The 18,712-nt window shown below is 40.0% G+C and overlaps 1 protein-coding gene across 1 annotated transcript in view; it reads left to right on the top strand.

Moving 5' to 3' along the window:
• The window catches only part of DMD (dystrophin), a 2,221,918-nt gene that overhangs the window by 666,082 nt on the left and 1,537,124 nt on the right, over positions 1-18,712 (top strand). Inside the window, exons 23-27 of the mRNA XM_019523954.1 lie at positions 780-935; positions 4,184-4,354; positions 8,785-8,967; positions 10,500-10,634; positions 11,843-11,992. Coding sequence (XP_019379499.1) covers positions 780-935; positions 4,184-4,354; positions 8,785-8,967; positions 10,500-10,634; positions 11,843-11,992 — 795 coding nt within the window. The remainder of the gene's footprint in view (positions 1-779; positions 936-4,183; positions 4,355-8,784; positions 8,968-10,499; positions 10,635-11,842; positions 11,993-18,712) is intronic.

The following is an 18,712-nucleotide window of genomic DNA, read 5'->3' as shown; positions in this document are numbered from 1 at the left end:
CCTACTACCATCTCTCTAATGCAACACATTTTTGTTTGCTTTACATACCGTGCCACCCTCCCTTAAATATCCCTTTTTTTTCTTTATGCTTTGGGTGTTAAAATTAGATTGTAAATATTGGGGCTTTTTTTTAGCTGTTTGTTTGAGTATAAAAGTAGTTTTATGATACCTTCTTACTGCCTACTACCCATCTTAGGTCACTAATTTAAGTGAATACAGGACTGGGGCAGGCTCAAGGCTGGACTTCATTCCCTTGTGCAATTTAAAACAGCCTTTGGACTGATCCAATTTACATTTATATAGTTACAGCCTCAGGGCCAGCTCAGTATCTGGAAATAACATGACCAAAACCTGAATTTGGCCACTATCAGAAAGTCACTTCCTGGAGTCACCTCTACAGGGACAACTCTTTGATAGTCAAGCAAGATGTCTTTACAATCCATTTGTATCATGAACATGAGAAAAGAGGTACTAACATGGTTCAGAAGAAGCCCCATTTCTCTCTTAACCCATACTACATTATAACATTGTATAAATGTTTATTAAGAGCAATTAAACACTGAAGGTAAAACTGTTTTATATCTTTCATAGAAGAACTAATCTCATAAACTAATTAAAGGTTTCTCATTCTTCCACTCTATGTATTTTACATAATGTTATATACGTTGATTGTGGTAAATTCTGTTCAAACCTACACCAATTATTTATTTATTTAGAGATGGGATATCTACAACTGTATTTTTGTATGCTGCTTGCATAAACCTCTGCTATTCCTTTAGGCCTTAGTAAATGATATCCAGACAATCCAGCCCAGTTTGAACAGTGTTAATGAGGTTGGAAAGAAGATGAGAAATGAAGCAGAGCCAGAGTTTGCTTCCAGAATACAGACAGAACTAAAAGAACTCAATGCTCAATGGGATCACATTTGCCAACAGGTACTAAGTCTCTTGCTGTGTCTGTCTTTCTTTTAATTAACTTTCAGATTTTTCATTGGCATAATTCCTCCCTTTCTTGGCATAGACAATGAATGTGAGAAAAAAATCTAGACATTCCTGGTCCACGGTAATTAACCTTCCATCTTAGAAAGTTTATCTAGCATATAGAAATATGTGGAGAGTAGCTCTCTTAATCTATGTAATTCAGTCTTGCTATATTAATCATGGCTGTTGTAAAATTAGCTTTCTATGATCTAGAATGCTTTATCCAAAACCTTCTCAATTTACCAACTAATGAGCTTCTGTATTTATTCAGTTTTCACTGAAAATGTCTTTTTGCTCATTACTGAGTATAGTTCATTACACCGAATAAGAAGTCATAACACACTAAATTGTTACTTGTATTTAGACTTCAGTACCTTGACATTCTTTCTCTCTATTCATCTAGTTATCTAATTTAGGGCCTCAAATGTATGGCTAAAATGTGGATATAGATGTATTGGTAGGCCTCAAAAAGCAGGATGCTTCATATTATTTTACTATGCTCATGGTAAACCAGTAGTTTTATTTGCTAAGAGAGGGTATCAGGGAGTTAACAGTAGTCACTCCAAAGTTAAGGCTCTGTATAAAAAAGATAAAAGGATTAAAAGATCCTTTAAGGATTAAAAGGATTAAAATGATAATCCTTTCAATTTAATGGTTTGTTATTGCAAGTATTCTATTCATGTTTCACCCACTTTAGCTTGTTTTTTGTTAAATCAAAGGTATTTTTCACTACATCTGTTTGTACATTGTTTAAAAAAATATTAAAGATGCTCCATGCTTGCATTTTTTAAAATGATAAATGTACAAAAATTTAAGTACCTTCACTTTCAGAATGAGATTTTGGCCCCCATGTTCTCATACCTCTTCCCATGTTATTGGGTAATAACTATAAAATGCCATTCTGCTAATTTTGTCATAAGTCATTTATTGTACTTTTATCTCAAGAACAACAACAACAAACCCTTCTGCTGTCTTTCATACCTCTTACCAGAGATAGCAATTTTGGTAATGATAGCTAACCAAGAAGAGAGAGTGTGATTAGAATAAAGAATGTCCCAAAATAGATCTAAAGATAAGAAGGCATATATCACCCTATACTGTGCCTGTTCACAGACAAAAACTGTAGTAACATTCTTTAAAGAAGCAAGCCAAGGTCAAAATGCTTAAAGCCAGCCTTCACAAAATATAGCTCCATAAAGATACTTTTATAAAATGTTTATGAATGACATTCTGTGATGTGGTTTCCTGTGGTAGCTGAAGACTGGATTCAGTGACTCAAGAGGTCCTTTTTAATTCTTTTTTTCAAAAAAAATCTAGAAAAAAACAGATATTTCAAGCTGCTAGTTTAAAGGTTTCTGTTACTGAGATAAACAGTTTAGGTGAGGGAAAGAAATGATAATTGAAAAAGTAAGGAAGTCAGTAAATATTGTTGTCCTTATTTTATAAATAGAGGAATTAAGGCCTGGATTATAGAAATGACTTTCTGTTTATGAAGTGGATTAATTATATCTGTCCAGAGTAAAAAATTAGTAAAAAAAATACTATTCATTGTAAAAAGTCTTTTCTTTGACTTCTGAAGCCACTTAATTGGTTTTGCAGGAGAAATTCCATTTGACTGACTTGAACTTAGGATCATAGGAAAGTGGGGCTGGAAGAGACTTCACAAGGTCATCTAGTCTAGACCCCTGCTCAAGGCAGGATCAGCCTTGACTAAACAGTCTCAGCTGTCTGTCCAACCTGATTTTTAAAACTTCCAAGGATGGAGATTACATAGTTTCTTTAGGTAGCCTGTTCCAATAGTTAACCACCCTCATAGGCTAGGGACAGATATTCAAAAAGCCTAAGCCTAAATTGATTCAGTCTTTTCAGGTTAGTCTAACCTGGCTAGGTTAAATCAGATTGTAACTGCACAGACATCCCAGACATACAGGCACATGCCTGCAGTGGCTCAGACTAGAACCTAGAGGAGAGGGGGAAGAGGGGTGCTAGAGCAACCCTTCCTTACCTTCCATAGCACCGAGTTAAGGGGAGTATGGCCCACCCCCAGCAGGATGCTCTGATTAGGGAGGAGTTCCCCCACTCCTGACCAGCCCAGCAGGGAACTGATAGCAGTGTTTATCACCCCTAACTGTTTATCATCCCATTAAGAAAACAACAAAGGGACATTACCAGCTACCTGTTGATTCTGCCTGTGTCCCATCTGCCACAGCATAGACTGTAGCCAGCATATGGTCTGCTAGCTAATAGACAGACACCTCTCAGCAAGATGGAGGGGAGGGGGGAATTCCTGCTTGGCAGGGAGTGGGGAGAGGAAGTGGGAGAGCAGCCTGCAGTCTCTGCTGTGGGAAGAGTCTCTGCTGAAGTGGGAGAGCAGCCTGCTCCAGCCAGGGTGCAGAGGGGAGGGGCCAGCTCTGCTGTGGAGCACAGAGCCCCACCCAGCCCAGAGAGCATGCCCAGATGCTGTGGAAGTCTGGTTTATCTTAAACCAGCAAAGGGTTTGGGACAGACATTGCCTAAACCGGTTTGACCCAAATTAGTTAAGTATTGTTGAATCTTATCTTTTTGATTGTGGACCTTTTCTCCAGTCTATCCAGGTCACTCTGGGTCCCTTTAACTCCACGCAACTTGGCAATGTCTGCAAATTTGCTAAGCGTGCAGTCAATCTGTGTAGTCTCTGTAAAGGCGTTAAGTTCTCTATGATGTTTTGTATAATTTTTCCTCATGACTTTCATGGTATTCCTGCTGTAATAATTCTTTTCAATATGCTGCTGCTGTTAAAATTATACTTTGTCAATAGGTATTCGTAACACATCTCTTCAGTAGTAGCTATTAAAATGCACACAAGCAGTGAATATAAAAATTATTTCAGGCTGCAGGTATTTGAAAAAGAGATATGAAAAAATATATATGTAGAATTACTATATATGCATGCAGTATTACCTAAAGCCTAGTAGCCAAGGGAAAATTGCCAGTGGGAGGTTATGTACTCTTTTATAAATTATATGTGGCCACTTAAATGTTATCCTTTTCTGTACTTCTGGACACATTACAAGTGTTAGCTTTTCATTATACTTTTTTGTGGATCCTTATTTGTTTGATTCATTGTTAACATCTGTAGTTTTTGCTCTTTACAATGATAGTGGACTTTAAATATGTGCAACAGAATCTTATATCAAATATCATTTCATAATTCTTTTCAAAAGGCCTTTGCTAAGAAGGCAGCACTAAAAGGCGGTTTGGATAAAACTGTGAGTCTTCGAAAGGATTTGTCAGAGATGCATGAATGGATAACGCAAGCTGAAGAGGAATATCTGGAGAGGGATTTTGAGTATAAAACACCTGATGAATTACAGAAAGCAGTTGAAGAACTAAAGGTAAAAGACAAACTGACTTATTTAATTTATGTCAGAAGCTCTTGGAACAGAATTTGCACTCAATCTGTTTGCTCTTTAAAGGAGTTGCCTTTTTATATCTCTTAGGGAAATCTGAAATGTGAAGCAATAGGTAGCTTAAAGTAATTTGTTTCAATTTGGAGTCTGTTGGAAGATATTTAAATCTTCACAGTACTTCATTACTTTAAATTTTGTTTTTTGTTTTTCTATTGCCTTATTGAATTCCGATTCTTTGCAGAATCAGCATTGATTTAATTGGACAATAATGTTCAAGGAATCAGTTGTTAGCAGTAGTTAACCACTAGGGCTAGGAACAGACATTCAAAAATCCAGAGCCTGAATTAATTCAGTCTTTGCAAGTTAATTAAACCTGGCTAGGTTAAATCAGTTTTGTAATCGGACAGACATGCCAGAAATGCAGGCACATGCGTGCCAGTGGCTCAGGCTAGAAGATGGGGGATGCTAGAGCAGCCCTCCCTTCCCTTATACAGGGCTGAGCTGAGGAGGTCATGACCAGGCCCTGGCAGGATGCTCTGATTATTTCCTGCATGCTCCTGAGCAGCCCAGCGGGGAATGTTTATCACCCCTAACTCAGTGTTTATGAACTCATTAAGAAAACAAAGTCTCTCTCCATTAGCTAATGGAACTCTTCTTATACAGCTTTCCAAGGAAGGACACTAAACTACCTGTCTGCTCCAAAAAGCCTGTCTACCTGTCATCTCCCACAGCATGGACTGTGGCCAGCATGTGGTCTGCTTGCTAATGCTGAGCTGTCTGCTTAAGGTAGAGGGGGGGGAGGAATAATCCCCTGCATGGGGAAGCCAGGCAGATGCTCTGTGCCTCCAAGTCTGTGCCGGAGCTGCAACCACAGACCAGAGGGGAGGGGCCAGCTCTGCTGTGCAGCAGAGAACCCCACCCAGCCCAAAGATCATGCTTGGATGTTGGTGGTCTCTGGTTTATCTTAAATCAGCAAGAGCTGTGGGACAGACATTGCATAAACTGGTTTGACCCAACTCAGTTAAGTTGAATACTACATTCTTTATCTCAAACCAGTTTCAGATATTTTCCAACCCGTTTATGTGCACTGAACATCTGTTCTGTTCCAGGTTTAAACCAGTTTCTGATCACTTAAACTGGTTTATGTATAACATCTGTCCCTAGCCTAGATAATTATTTGATAAACCCAGGATAGATAAGTTTTGTCTTTTACTTATTAAATGGAGAGAGACTACTGTGCAGGACTGGGCGCATATGTTGGTATTAGCATCTTATTTGTTTGTGATTTACTATTTTATGTTTTCTGAATAAAGAAATAGTTTACTGCATCTCAACCATGCTAATATTTCCTTCCATGTGGGAAGGAGACACTAATCATGACCCTTCCTTCCTTAAATATTGCCCAAGTAGAGGTCCCAGAACATTAGGGGGGATATGAAAAACCTCCTGAAAAGATCCCTAAGCAATTGAGTGTCTCCTCTGCCCAGTTAAACTTCAGAAGGTTTTTTTTCTGAAGCTGCCACTGGCATGATGCAGATTTACACTATTGCCAACAAAAGGGTGCAACAGAGTAGAGTATTTCTAATCCTGGAAAGGCTTACACATGCTTAACTTAAACACAAGGGTAAGTCTTTTGCCCTCACTGGGACCTCTCACATGTTGAGTGGTAAACATGTACCTAAGTCTTTGCGAAGTTAATGTCAAGTTTGTAAACCTTTTGGAGCAGAGGACTGATACCTTAAAGGTCTGTAAGGCACCTGAAAATTGATTACATAAGATAAATATTACATTTATTATTTTTAGTCATGGCATAGTGATTTCTAAAGGTACCTGTCAAGTTCATGATCCAATTGGTTTACAAGTACTTAGGAAGAAACACTGAACTATTAAGAAAGAGCACAGGTGAGGGTAAGACTGAACAGTTGTCACCGTTTTATCAGCTAACCATGAAGCTAGTCTATATCAATCAAACACTGTTTTCACTAATTATTTTTAAAATTTACTGTACAGTTGTCATCCTCTGTTCTTGCATTTCCTTTACCATTCCTCTTTTCCTCTCCACTCCCAAAAACATTATCCCAGACCTTCCCAGCACAGCTCTTACCACAGGCAATACCATCACATACACGCGTGCATGCATGCACACGTGCATGTGCACACATGCACATGCATGCAAGCACACACACATACACACACATGCATTGTAAACAAGGAGAGGACTCAAAACAAAGCAGTCCCATACTAGTGTAGCTTACTTGAATCCAGTATAGAATTGCCTTGGGAGAAATCACAGATAAAACTGCAGTGGTCAACTTCTACTGTGTGTCCACAGTTTACTGCAGCTTGCATAAGCCACACAGGCTGGTACATTCCTCCCCCATGAGCTAATGATGAAGTGGAGTTATAGCAGTGTAGCATGAAGTGCAGCATGCAGCAACCCCAGATAGCTGCAAATCTGTCTCTTCCAAGTCTTGGTGTAATTTCACCTTCTTTCTGTATCTTTCTGTTAGATTTGTAACCCAGGTACACCCAAGGGTGTGTCCTATCCTCAGTTGGATGGGATGGATAGGCAAGAGTGGGTACTATGAGAGGGATGCCAGAATTTAGGGCAGATCCCTCATTCCTCTGTAGAGTTAACCCAAGCCCAAAATTCTTGACTATAGACTATTTATTGAGTTACAAACATTTATATATAAAACTCATTAAAATAGATACAGGTATAGATACAAATATACATATAAAGGTCTGTTGGCATGATGGAATCTGCCCATTCAGGTAAGTACCCTTGCCCAAGGCCCAGAGGAGGAGTGGATCCTGGGACAATGAATCCGGCAAGTCTATACCACAAAGGGGTTAACTAATAAAGACAGCCTTACACAGCCCATTATACAGAATTAATATACCCAACTATATATAACACATTCATAACCCTAACCAAACCAACAATAAAAATAGATACAACAGAGAAAGTATAACTGTACCAGATATGAGATGCACTCTATCTGGGTTCCAGCCACTTGGTCCCTCAAGTGGGATAGGGTCTTCTAACCCTAAACCCCTTGGGTGTTCCACAGAACCCTTCCCAGTGTGTATTTGGGGTATACTCTCTTCCTACCCTGGGGAGCAGAGGATGTGTGGGGTCTCCCCCTCACCTGCCCACTCCTTCCATGGTCTCCTGCTCAGGAGTGCCTGCCTTGCGGGACCCAGGTTTCCGGTAACTCACAGTCCTTCATCTGGGGGGGGGGCACTGTCAATCTGGCCTCTGGGTCCCCGCACCATCTCAGGCCTTCTGGAGCTGTTGGCCTCAAGCTGGGGGCCCCTCCCTCTGGGCCTTTTGCCCCATGCTGGGCACCCAGGAAGCTCCTACTGGAGCTGAGCCCTCACCGGCTCTGGTTCCCCAGCCTCATGCCAGTAGCCTTTTTCCTTCTGAGGCCCTGCTCTGGATGCTGGAGCTCTTTTAGTTCAATGAAGAGCCACACTGTGGGGATCTGGCTACCCAGCCTAAAGCCAAGTAGGGGAGCTAACTTGAGCAGCCTCGAGTTGCTCTCGGGGTTGACTCTCTGTGCACCAATCTTTGCACTGTGCGGGGCCCGAGCAGCCTTGAGCTGCTCCCAGGGCTGGCTCCTCATGTGCCAACCTGGGCACCATCAAAGCTCAGGCCACATTCTGATGACAGTCTCTTCAGAGCTCCTCTCTCCTCACCGTCCCTCACCACGTCTGCCTCGTGCAGCTCACAACACTCCTTTTGTTCCCTCAGGGGGCTCCACTCCCTGAAGTCCAGTTTGCAGGTCCCAATTAGGTCCAGGAGCTCCTCGCCCCCTCCCTTCAGGGAAAGGGTGGCACCAGCTCCTCCCAACTCTTTGGGCTCCACCAATCAACACTAAGAATTTTTGGCCTGGGACATGGCAGGGGCCCAAGCGGGTGAGTCCACCACAAATTGATTAACAATATTGACTTAAACTACAACAGTGTAGACATGCTGTACATCTAAGCCCTAGAAATAGTGAAACTGACTGTAAAATTATGTCAAATGTTCTAGGTGCTCACTGGAGAAAAACATTCTGTCTTTCAATACTAGTAGACTTAAGTAATAATTTTAAAAACAGTCACTAATAAAAAAACACTCAGAATTTACTTGATCTACCAATTGACAGAAATTGATTTTAAAAGTGATTAACTGGAAATAACATGCAAAAGATATTTAATCCACAAGTAGTGAGGTATTGTGGTACATATGCTTAGAACACTCTCATAAACTGTATAGTTGAAAACAACTGTTTTCTTCTTCTGAATGATCCAAATAGTTGTTTAATTGTGCAATACATGTATTTATTATTCACAGTAAACATATCTATTACCTCAAAAATGAAAGCAAACTAAAGGATGTTTTGTTGTATTGTATTTGTGTTTTACAGAGGGCAAAAGAAGAGGCTGCACAGAAAGAAGTGAAAGTGAAGCTTCTCACAGATTCTGTGAATAATTTTATAGCAAGGGCTCCGCCTGCAGCTCATGAGGCCTTAAAAAAGGAACTTGATGTCCTAATTACTAACTACCAGCGACTCTGCAGCAGATTAAATGGAAAGTGCAAAACTCTGGAGGTCAGCTATTTTGTCAGCCTTTAAAATTACAGTTAGTCAGATGGCACAAGTGAAATGCAAAAGCTTATGCATCTCTGATTTAGGCTGTAAGGTGCAAATCTACCCTGCCTTTTACAAGTTAAATAGTCACCAGATGGACTGGCATATTATAGACCTTTACCCTTGCCACCTTTGCTGTTGTCATGATAAATTGTGCTCATATTGATATAAGCTGATATAAATTTGATTCATCTTACAAAAAAGCAATAGTTATCTTAATGTAAAATAGTAGTACAATTGGTAGTTTGGGCCATAGCAACCACTAGTTACCTAATACAGAGATTTTGAACTAGGAATAGATGATAAGGTTTAAGGGAGAGTTCATAAAATATGGTACAGACTGTTGCTTAGCTAAATACTTTTAGCCTTGTGAGAAAAATAGAGCTGGGGAGGAGGGGGCAGATATTTAACCCCCCAAAATATTTCAGCTGGGATGTACATTTTATTTTCAGCATCTAAGTAGTCCTCCATTATCATGGCAGGGGTGTCAAACTCATCTGGGTTCTTGGGCCAGATCTGTACCATGGGGCTCCGTGTGGGCCAGATCTAGCCCAGGGCATGGGCAGCATGAGGTGTGGTAGTGGCACCAGTGATAGGTCTGGATGTATGGGAAGGGGCCCAACACCAGTGGTGGATCTAGATGAGGCAAGGGACAAGTGACAACATGTAGCAAGAGTTTCAGGTCTGCACCAAGCTCACTGCCACTGGTCATGGCAAACATGGCCAAAGACCCCAGATTCTGCTGCAGGCTCTGCCCCCCAACTTCCAGTGTTTTAAAAAATGCCCAGCGCTGTGACAAAAGCAGTTATATAAGCGGCAAAATGCATGTCAGCACAAAGAAAATGGTGGCAGTGCACACCTCAGAGGTGCTTTAGCTCAAAAGCGTACTCCTGCCATTTTCTGTGCACTGATGCACATTTCACCATTTATACAACTGCACACAATACAGCACAGTGCATGTGAGCTCACGTGTGGGGCAGACTCGATTAATCTGCTCCGAAACAGAGGATCTCCAGTGTGTTGTAGGACAAAAATGTACAAGTATAAATGCCCATTGGTGCTTGAAAGTGTTCTGACCATGTATGGAATTCTTATAGATGTGAAACTCTAGAAAAAACTCTACTTTGAACTGTGTTATATGCCAACTATTTATGAGATCTTTTTTCGCTCCATGATGTATTTTTTTTTTAAATATGTGATGACAGCATTTATATAAGTATGGGTTGAAGCATATAAGGAAAAATAGTTTGGGTGGAGGGTCTGTCTTGCTGTTTCAAGAGAGACTGTAGGTTTATGTAGACACATTTTCATTTTTTTTTTAATACAGCATGGAAATTTAGAATATGGTCAGTACTTTTATTTTGTACTTTTATTAACCATTAAAGCTAGAACCACATATTTTGAATGATAAAATTCATAAAATAATTATATATGACCATTTGCAATATTTCTTTTAATTATAATTTTCAGTCTCAATATACATTTTTCACCAGGAGGTATGGGCATGCTGGCAAGAGTTATTGTCCTACTTGGATGCAGAAAATAAATGGCTGAATCAGATGGAGTCAAAACTCAGGGCAACTGAAAATGTCCAGGGAGGTGCAGAAGAAATCTCAGAGGCACTGGATGTAAGTGCTATCTTAACTGGTATCAGATATCAAGGTGTATGCTATAGCAATACCATTTTAAAAACTGCGTTCTGTTTGTAAGAAATCATGACATTGGCAATGCATTCATCCCAGCCAAAGTTTTGTCTAGCTAGGTCTAGAAAACCTCCAAGGATGGATGTTCCACCCCTCTCTGGGTAACCTGTTCCAGTGTTTTGCTGCCCTCCTAGTGAGAAAATTCTTCCTAATATCTAACCTAAACTTCCCTTGCTGCAACTTGAGACTGTGTTCCTCCTTGTTCTGTCATCTGTCACCACTGAGAACAGTTTAGCTCTATCCTCTTTTGAATCCTCCTTCAGGTAGTTGAAGGATGCTATTAAATCCCACCTCAGTCTTCTCTTCTCTAGACTAAATAAGCCCAGTTCCCTTAGCCTGTCTTCCTAAGTCATGTGCCCCAGCCCCCTCACCATTTTTGTTGACCTCTGCTGGACTCTGTCCAGTTTGTTTGCATCCTTTCTGTAATGGGGGACCCAAAACTGAACACAGTACTCCAGATGTGGTCTCACCAGTACTGAATAAAGGGGAATAATCACTTCCCTTGACCTGCTGGCAACATACCTACCAATGCAGCCCAGTATGCCATTAGCCTTCTTGGCAACAAGGGCACACTGTTGGCTCATATTGAGCTTACTGTCCACTGTAACCCCCAGGTTCTTTTCTGTAGAACTGCTGCCCAGCCAGTCAGCCCTCAGCCTGTACCAGTGCATGAGATTGTTCTGTCCTAAGTGCAGGACTTGCAGTGAAGTCAATAGCAGTCAGTGTGGTAGAGGCGATATCTTTTATTAGGGCAACTAGATAGTTGCAAAATTATTTTTTATTTGCAAACTTTCAAGCCCACAGACCCTTCCTTGGGCAAAGGAGAATGCAAAGACTGTAAAATTTCTCCCAGGTAGAAATGAAACTTCATTTCAATAGAACTGTTCGCATGTTTATAATTAATCACATATTTAACACTTTGCAAGACCTGGGTCTTTGATTTTAGTAAAACATAGTGCAGAGAATTTGATGGTGCCAGTATGACATTTTATACTTTTATCTTCTGTCCCCACTATGATTATGCTTGAAATGAAAGATTTCTTTCTTACAATCTAGAAACATATGATTGTTCTTCAGAGTTTTTTCTTGGTCTGAAAGAAGACAACATGATACTATTTATGAATTTGTTTCAGTCTTTGGAAAACTTAATGCGACATCCAGAAGACAACCGTAATCAGATTCGGGAGCTGGCACAGACTTTAACCGATGGTAGGGTCTTGGATGAACTGATCAATGAGAAACTGGAAAAATTCAATACTCGATGGGAAGAGTTGCAACAAGAAGTATGTATAAACAGTTATCTCATCTCTTATTCCTTCATGTTAAATAGCTGTCAATCTCATAGCTCATCTCACTTCCTAAATAATACCATTTACTTCCTACAATATGGTATTTTAAAATAAAAAGGCACAGTATTACCTTTGGATTGTTCCCAAACAATGCAAAAGGAATTCCTTTACTGTAAATTCCAGAAGCAAGGGAATTGCTTAGGTAAAACCTTACATTTCAAAATCACAGTGTTCCTCCCTTGAAAGAATTGTATAGTAAATCTAATATTAAAGGGTCTATTCAGCACTTCTTACCCAAGTAAAACTCCCACTGGAAAGCAAATTGTGGTTTCAAAATTAAATGTCAAGTGTAATATTCTGTTACAGGTGTATTTTCCACTGAGCATGTCAGAAAATGAATGTTCATGTCAATAAATGACTCTGTAGGAAAACTTCAATAAGGAAAATATGTTTAACATGAAGAATGTGAAATGTGGTCACCTGATGTAGTATTCATAATGTTTCTTCTTGATACTGAACAACCTTCATCTGCTTCACCGGGAATACTTGTGGAAAAGTTGTTTCTAATCCTTTTCCAGAATCTCCTCATTTGTTGACACTGTTTTTGAGAAATCAGTTCAGAATTAAGAAAATGAGAACATATAAATTTATACAGTAAACATTTAGTGTTCCCAGCCATGCCAGGGACAAAAAAAACTTTGATATTTTTAAACATTATTCCAATGACACTTAAAATATACTTTTACTTTCAAGAACTGATCTGAGCTGATAATGCCTGAAGCATGTAGTTCAGCTTACAGGAAAAAATACCTTAATTTTTAAAACATGCAGTAGAATAAACCGGTAATTGATAGAGCTCTTTCTGAAATCAAGAAGCAATATCAAAATGGCAGTCATGAAATAATTGGCCCAACCTGCAGCTGCTGTAACAGTTATTTTCACAATCTGAAATAAGCATATGATAGCTGTCATTCTTTTTCTAGTGCCCTATTTATTTATCCTTCTTATTTTGAAAAGTTTCACCATTCAGGTACTAAGGTGTAGGTCCATACCAGTAATAGAAAACAGGTTCCAATTATTTTCCCCAGTTGCACCATAGTGCATGATAATGATGGATTAGATTGCACTGGCTTCCTAACAGAATATGATCTAGTTACTACAAGAAGGTAAAATTAGGCAATAGATTAGAATTGATTATATTATTATTGAATATATGTCTCCTGTTGCCCTGATCATGGGTATCAACCTCAAATAAAGTTACAGAAATGTAAATAAAGTAAATTAAAACCTTTGATGAAAGGAAGAAAAGGAGTTGATTTTCATTTACTAAGTTTGAGAAACAACTAAAAAAAGTCATGAGAAATGTGTCATTTGCCAAAGAAAAATAATAATAATAATTTTCAGTTAAAAATAAGGATTGGTGCTATACTGGGGAACTTGACTGATACTAGTCATATGTAAGTCAAAATGAATCATATCCTGAAATTTCTAAGATGAAGGTTTTACATCCTTCATCTTGGAAATTTCAGGATATGATTCATTATGTGCATCTACTATTAATGTTATGTGTATTTATACAGGTGTATCAGATGGAGATGAGGGCAATAAATGCAAATATCTTAAACTCCCATTTCAAAGAAAAAGTTTCTGACTTGTAATACGTTTGCTCCGTTACTCTAGGACTGTGAGAAAGTATGAAAAACTTAATTTACTCTTCCTTATTTTAATGGAATAATCTGATATAAATCAAGTTATTTTACAAACAAGAAAACGGGGGATACTAATTTTTTTTACATCATCAAGATTTCAATATTCCAGTCTATCAGCTCTGACTATCATGGATTTCCAAACAAATCTATCTGCAACACTACAGCATCTACCTTTCTGCTCTCAGATCAGTCTCTAGAGCTGAGCATTGAAAACCATTGCCCCTTACTGAAGTCTATTATAACTAACCAGCAGGTGATCACTAAAGATTTCCTTCATCAAGCTTTCTTTTATGCTTAAATCATTTCATATTTGCATTGAGGTAAAGCAGTTTCTCTTACTGAATTTCAGAAAAAGATTTCTGTTTCTTTTAATTTATGGTCAGTATTGGAACGTGTTGCTCTCAGTATGATGATTTTGGTATTAAGAAAACAGGTAACCAAATTCAGAGAATTGTGAAAAAAAATGCTCAGATACCCTAATTTAATTCAGATCCTCTGGGTATATCAGCATACTTTTCTGTCTTACAAGTATTACACCGGAAGCACATAGTGACATTATTAAAATAGCCTATATATTTGGCATTCATGTTCCATGTGTTTAAGTGAAAAAACAAGGTGAAAAGAATAGAAGACTTTAGCTTTGGGTGTCATCAAGTTTAGAAGAGTGTTGTAGTTGCCAAGTTTTATTCTGTTTCATCTATAACATTTCATGAAAATTATAAAATAAAATTTAACTTGTGGTGAGACTGTGTACTCTGAACAAAGACTTGGTAGACCATGGATCTTCACAAAACTGGAGAAGTAATGGGAAGCTCTAGGATAACTGCATGGATGCAAGGACTATGGGAGATTGCTGAGGAGGTAGATTTGTGGCAAGCAACTGGGTTTTCTAGTGGTTAAGGACTGCTGGGTGTCAAGGAAGTTCTGGTAGATAGAAATGATAAAGTATGATGTATGAAGTCTATGATAAGAGTATGGAGTAGAGAGTACTGTGGCTGAGGTGGAAAAATAACTCCTGGGTAGATAGATAGTATTGGAGATTGGAACAGGAGACAGGTAGAGACTAGAGTAGGTGGTTGCTGGGGTATTGGAGTACAGAGAGAATCTGAAGTCTTGCTGTCCAAGGTACTGTTGGATATAACACAGGGAATTTGTATTAGAAGAGGGGGAGTTGGAGCCACTGTTGGTGGCTGGGAGAGGGTGGGAAGAGAGGGAGATGGACCCACTGGCGGTCTAGCATTCACTTTGGGGGAACAGCCATAGTATAAGTTCAAAAGTTGAAATTGCAGGTACACACCTGCTGGGTTCTCTCTGCTCAGGCAACTGAGATTGCACCTGAGTTGTTGGAATGCATAACAGGGCTACCAAACATATATGAACTCCATCTGAGATACATAATACCTAGCAGTCCTGATCATGTGTTTTGTACTGTTTTCTGCTCAGAAGGCATCAGCTCATTCTAGGTCACCTAATGGCACAAGTGAATACACAGGGGAAGAATTCTAGAAGGCAATGTTATGTGAGTTGTGCGAGTGACAACTTTCTGTGTGTTTGCTTTTTCTGTAATGCTTGGAAATATATTTTCCTTCAGGCACAAAATAAATGTTGAGATTATACAGTAAGTTTTGGCTCAAACAGAAGCCCCAGGTATTCTAAATTCAGTCCAGACTTCGGTAACTAACTGGAATAAACCATGGTCTGTTGTAGGACTCCAACTCAGTGACAGTATTGGTAGGCACAACCACAGCTTTCCTCATCTATTCCAAAACAAACTTTAATGTATCCATCACTTTGGCTAAAATCCTAACTGCCTTTCTCTTTCTCTTTCCTCCCTCTTCCCCCCACCCCTTCTTTCTCTCACAGACCTCAAGGACCTATAACCACCTTAACTATAACCTTCCATCTCCTCCTATCTTGTGCAATGGTTTTTCACCTTGTCACATCTTTGCTTATTCTTTACAAATAAGGTTTGATGTAATTTTCCCATTGCTGCTTTTGTCTGCCTCTAAATTGGGCATATTATTGTCTGCTTCCATTGTTCAGGCATTCTTTTCTCTCTTCAGATCTTCAGAATTGTCTTGTGAAGATGGTGCTTTAATGCATCAAATCTGAATTTCAGGCATTCAACTGGAAGCCCCTCTATCCTTGGTGACTTATTATTTCTTGATTTGTTCTGTTTTTTTGTTCTCATGTTAGTTAAAAGATAGAGGTTTAGGATAGAGTCAAGAGGAGAGTTCCTGTACTTTTATCAGCAAAAATTTCTACATGTTGTATATGGTTCTTACACTGGGCTTGTACTTTTTTTCACCCAGAATTCTGCGCAGAGCCAAAAAAAAAATGACAATTGTGGAAAGACACAGAACCTCTCCCCTTTCATGCTGGGGCAGAATTTGCAGCCAAGCATGATCATACTCCATCAGGGGTGTAATATGTCACTATTCAGCTTAAGAGATTGTTTATAGACTTGCTCTGGGAATGGGGGGGAGGAGGTGCTTTAAGTGGGTGGCTCTGAGAGTCACTCTAATTAAAGTGCCCGGTATGTATCGGCATCCCTGAGCTGAAAAATGGCAGTGGGAGTGCTTTAACTAAACAAGCTTTAGCTAAAGCGCCCCTGCCGCCATTTTTCAGGGGACACTGATACCTGTGACGCTGGAGTCTGGTAGAGTGTGGTAATTACCACACTCAATTAATTGAGTCTACTCTGACGCATTGTAATTACAGGAATAGGTTCGGTCTGCTCCTTTCCAAGCAGGAAGTTCTCTTCTGATTACTTCTGTTGCCAGTGAGAAAATTTCTTTCTGCCATGAAGAGACTAAGTGAAGATGAAATGGGGTCATCCCCACTTCCACAAGCACCCAAGTGGAATTTCTGTACCTGAAAGTTTTCCCACTTACGGCAAATAAGAACATAAGAACTGCCATTTACTGGGTCAGACCACAAGTCCATCTTGCCCAGTATTCCGTGTCATGAAGTGGCAGAGAATGAATGCTGAAAGGAGGAGTGAACTGGGTACAACTAGGGTTTTACCCATTGTTCCTCTCCCACTTGTAGCACTTTAGACAACAGGCAGGATACATTACTGTGAGAGTGTAACAGGTTGGAGTTTTTTCCCCATTTGAAAAAAGAGTGTATTTTGTAACTTGTAGTATATATTTTAAATTTTTTAAAATCAAAGTAGCTTCCTTCTAATCACTCCTCTCAGAGTTACTTAACTGCTGTAAGAATCCAAGCTAGTTCTGTGGCTATATATCCAGTGCCCTGTATTGTTATTTAAAGGAAAAAATTGAGAGTGCCTTAAATGCTTTCAGGGTGCATCTACATGTGCATTAAAATGCTTTTTCTAATATGCATTAAATTTAGTACCTCCAATGCGAGGTACTAAAGAAATGCTCATTAGGCTGTCTTAATGCAGAGTAATGAATGTGCATGGTTTTTAGTGACACTTAGAGTCATAGATTGTAAGGGCTGGAAGGGACATTGCAAGATCATCGGCCCCTCCTCCTCCCTTCTGTACTAGGCAGGAAAGACAGCTGGGGTCAGGTGACCCCAGCTAGGTGACTGTCCAGTCTCCTCTTGAGGATATCCAGGGTAGGTGATTGTATCACCTCTGGAGGGAGTTTATTCCACAGTCTGGACACTCTGACTCTGAAGATGTGTTTTCTAATGTTAAGCTTGAAATGGTCTTCCAGGAGTTTGTGGCCATTACCCCTGATTTTCCCCAATGGTGCCCTGGTGAACAGTTGTTCGCCAAGCCCTTGATGTATTCCCCTGATGTAGTGGTAAGCTCCTACCAAGTACTCTCTCAGCCTTCTCTTTTTTAGTCTGAAGAGACCCAAGTCCCTCAGCCTTTCTTCATATGGCCTGCCTTGCAAGTCTCTGACCATACGGGTGGCTGTTCTCTGGACTCTCTCAAGTTTTTCCATGTCCTTGTTGTAGTGCAGACCCAGAACTGGACTCAATACTCCAGCTGTGGTCTCACCAATGCCAAGTAAAGCAGAAGAATCACTTCCTTTGTTTTGCTTGAGATGCATTGGTTGATGCATGTCAAAGTATTGTTTGCTGTACTGGCTACAGCATTACATTGGTGGCTCATGTTCATACTATGGTCTATTATTAACACTAGATTCTTTTCAGTCATGGTGCTATTCAGTTTGGCACCACCAAGCGTTTAAGTATGTTGGGGGATGTTTGTCCCCATATGGAGCACTCAAAACTTCTCAATGTTGAACTTCATCTGGTTCCAATCCACCTAACTTGCCAACCTGTCTAGGTCCACCTGTATCTGCAGCCTATCTTGAAGCATGACCATGCTCCCCCATAGCTTGGTATCATAATGAACTTGCCTACTGAGCTCTTTACCCCCACATCCAAAATAGTGGTAAAGATGTTGAAAAGTACTGGACCAAGCACCTACCCCTGAGGAACACCACTGGCCACTTCTCGCCAGCATGACACAGATCCATTCATTAGAACTCTCTGGGACCTACCCCACAGCCAGCTTCCTACCCACCTGACTGTCTCACAGTTAAGCCCACAATCCTCCAATTGTCCTGTGAGAACGTCATGGGATCACCAGATCAAAGGCCTTTTGCAGTCTAGGTATATGATGTCAACCTCTTATCTAGGTGATGATTTACCTGGTTGTAGAAGGAGATGAAATTGGTAAAACAAGACCTGCCTGCGAAGAAGCCATGCTGGCTGCCATTCAGAATCTTACCTTCTGCAAGCTTTTCGTATATAGACTCCTTCATGAATTTTTCCAGGATTTTCCGTGGGATAGAAGTTAGGCTAATTGGCCTATAGCTGCCCTGGTCCTCTCTCTTCCCATTCTTGAAGATGAGCACAACATTGGCTCTCTTCCACTCTTCATGGACCTCCCTTGAGTGCCACAAGGTTTGGAAGAGTTTCGCCAGAGGTCCTGCAATGACTTTGGCCAGCTCCTTCAGCACTCTCAGATAAAGTTCATCCAGTCCTGCTGACTTATAAATTTGTTACTTTTGTAACT

This window comes from Gavialis gangeticus, unplaced genomic scaffold (genome assembly GCF_001723915.1).
Source record: "Gavialis gangeticus isolate Ggan-Ray unplaced genomic scaffold, GavGan_comp1, whole genome shotgun sequence".
Lineage (NCBI taxonomy): Eukaryota > Metazoa > Chordata > Crocodylia > Gavialidae > Gavialis > Gavialis gangeticus.
The sequence above is the reverse complement of the archived record's forward strand: the minus strand, read 5'-3'. Positions and strand labels throughout refer to the sequence as shown.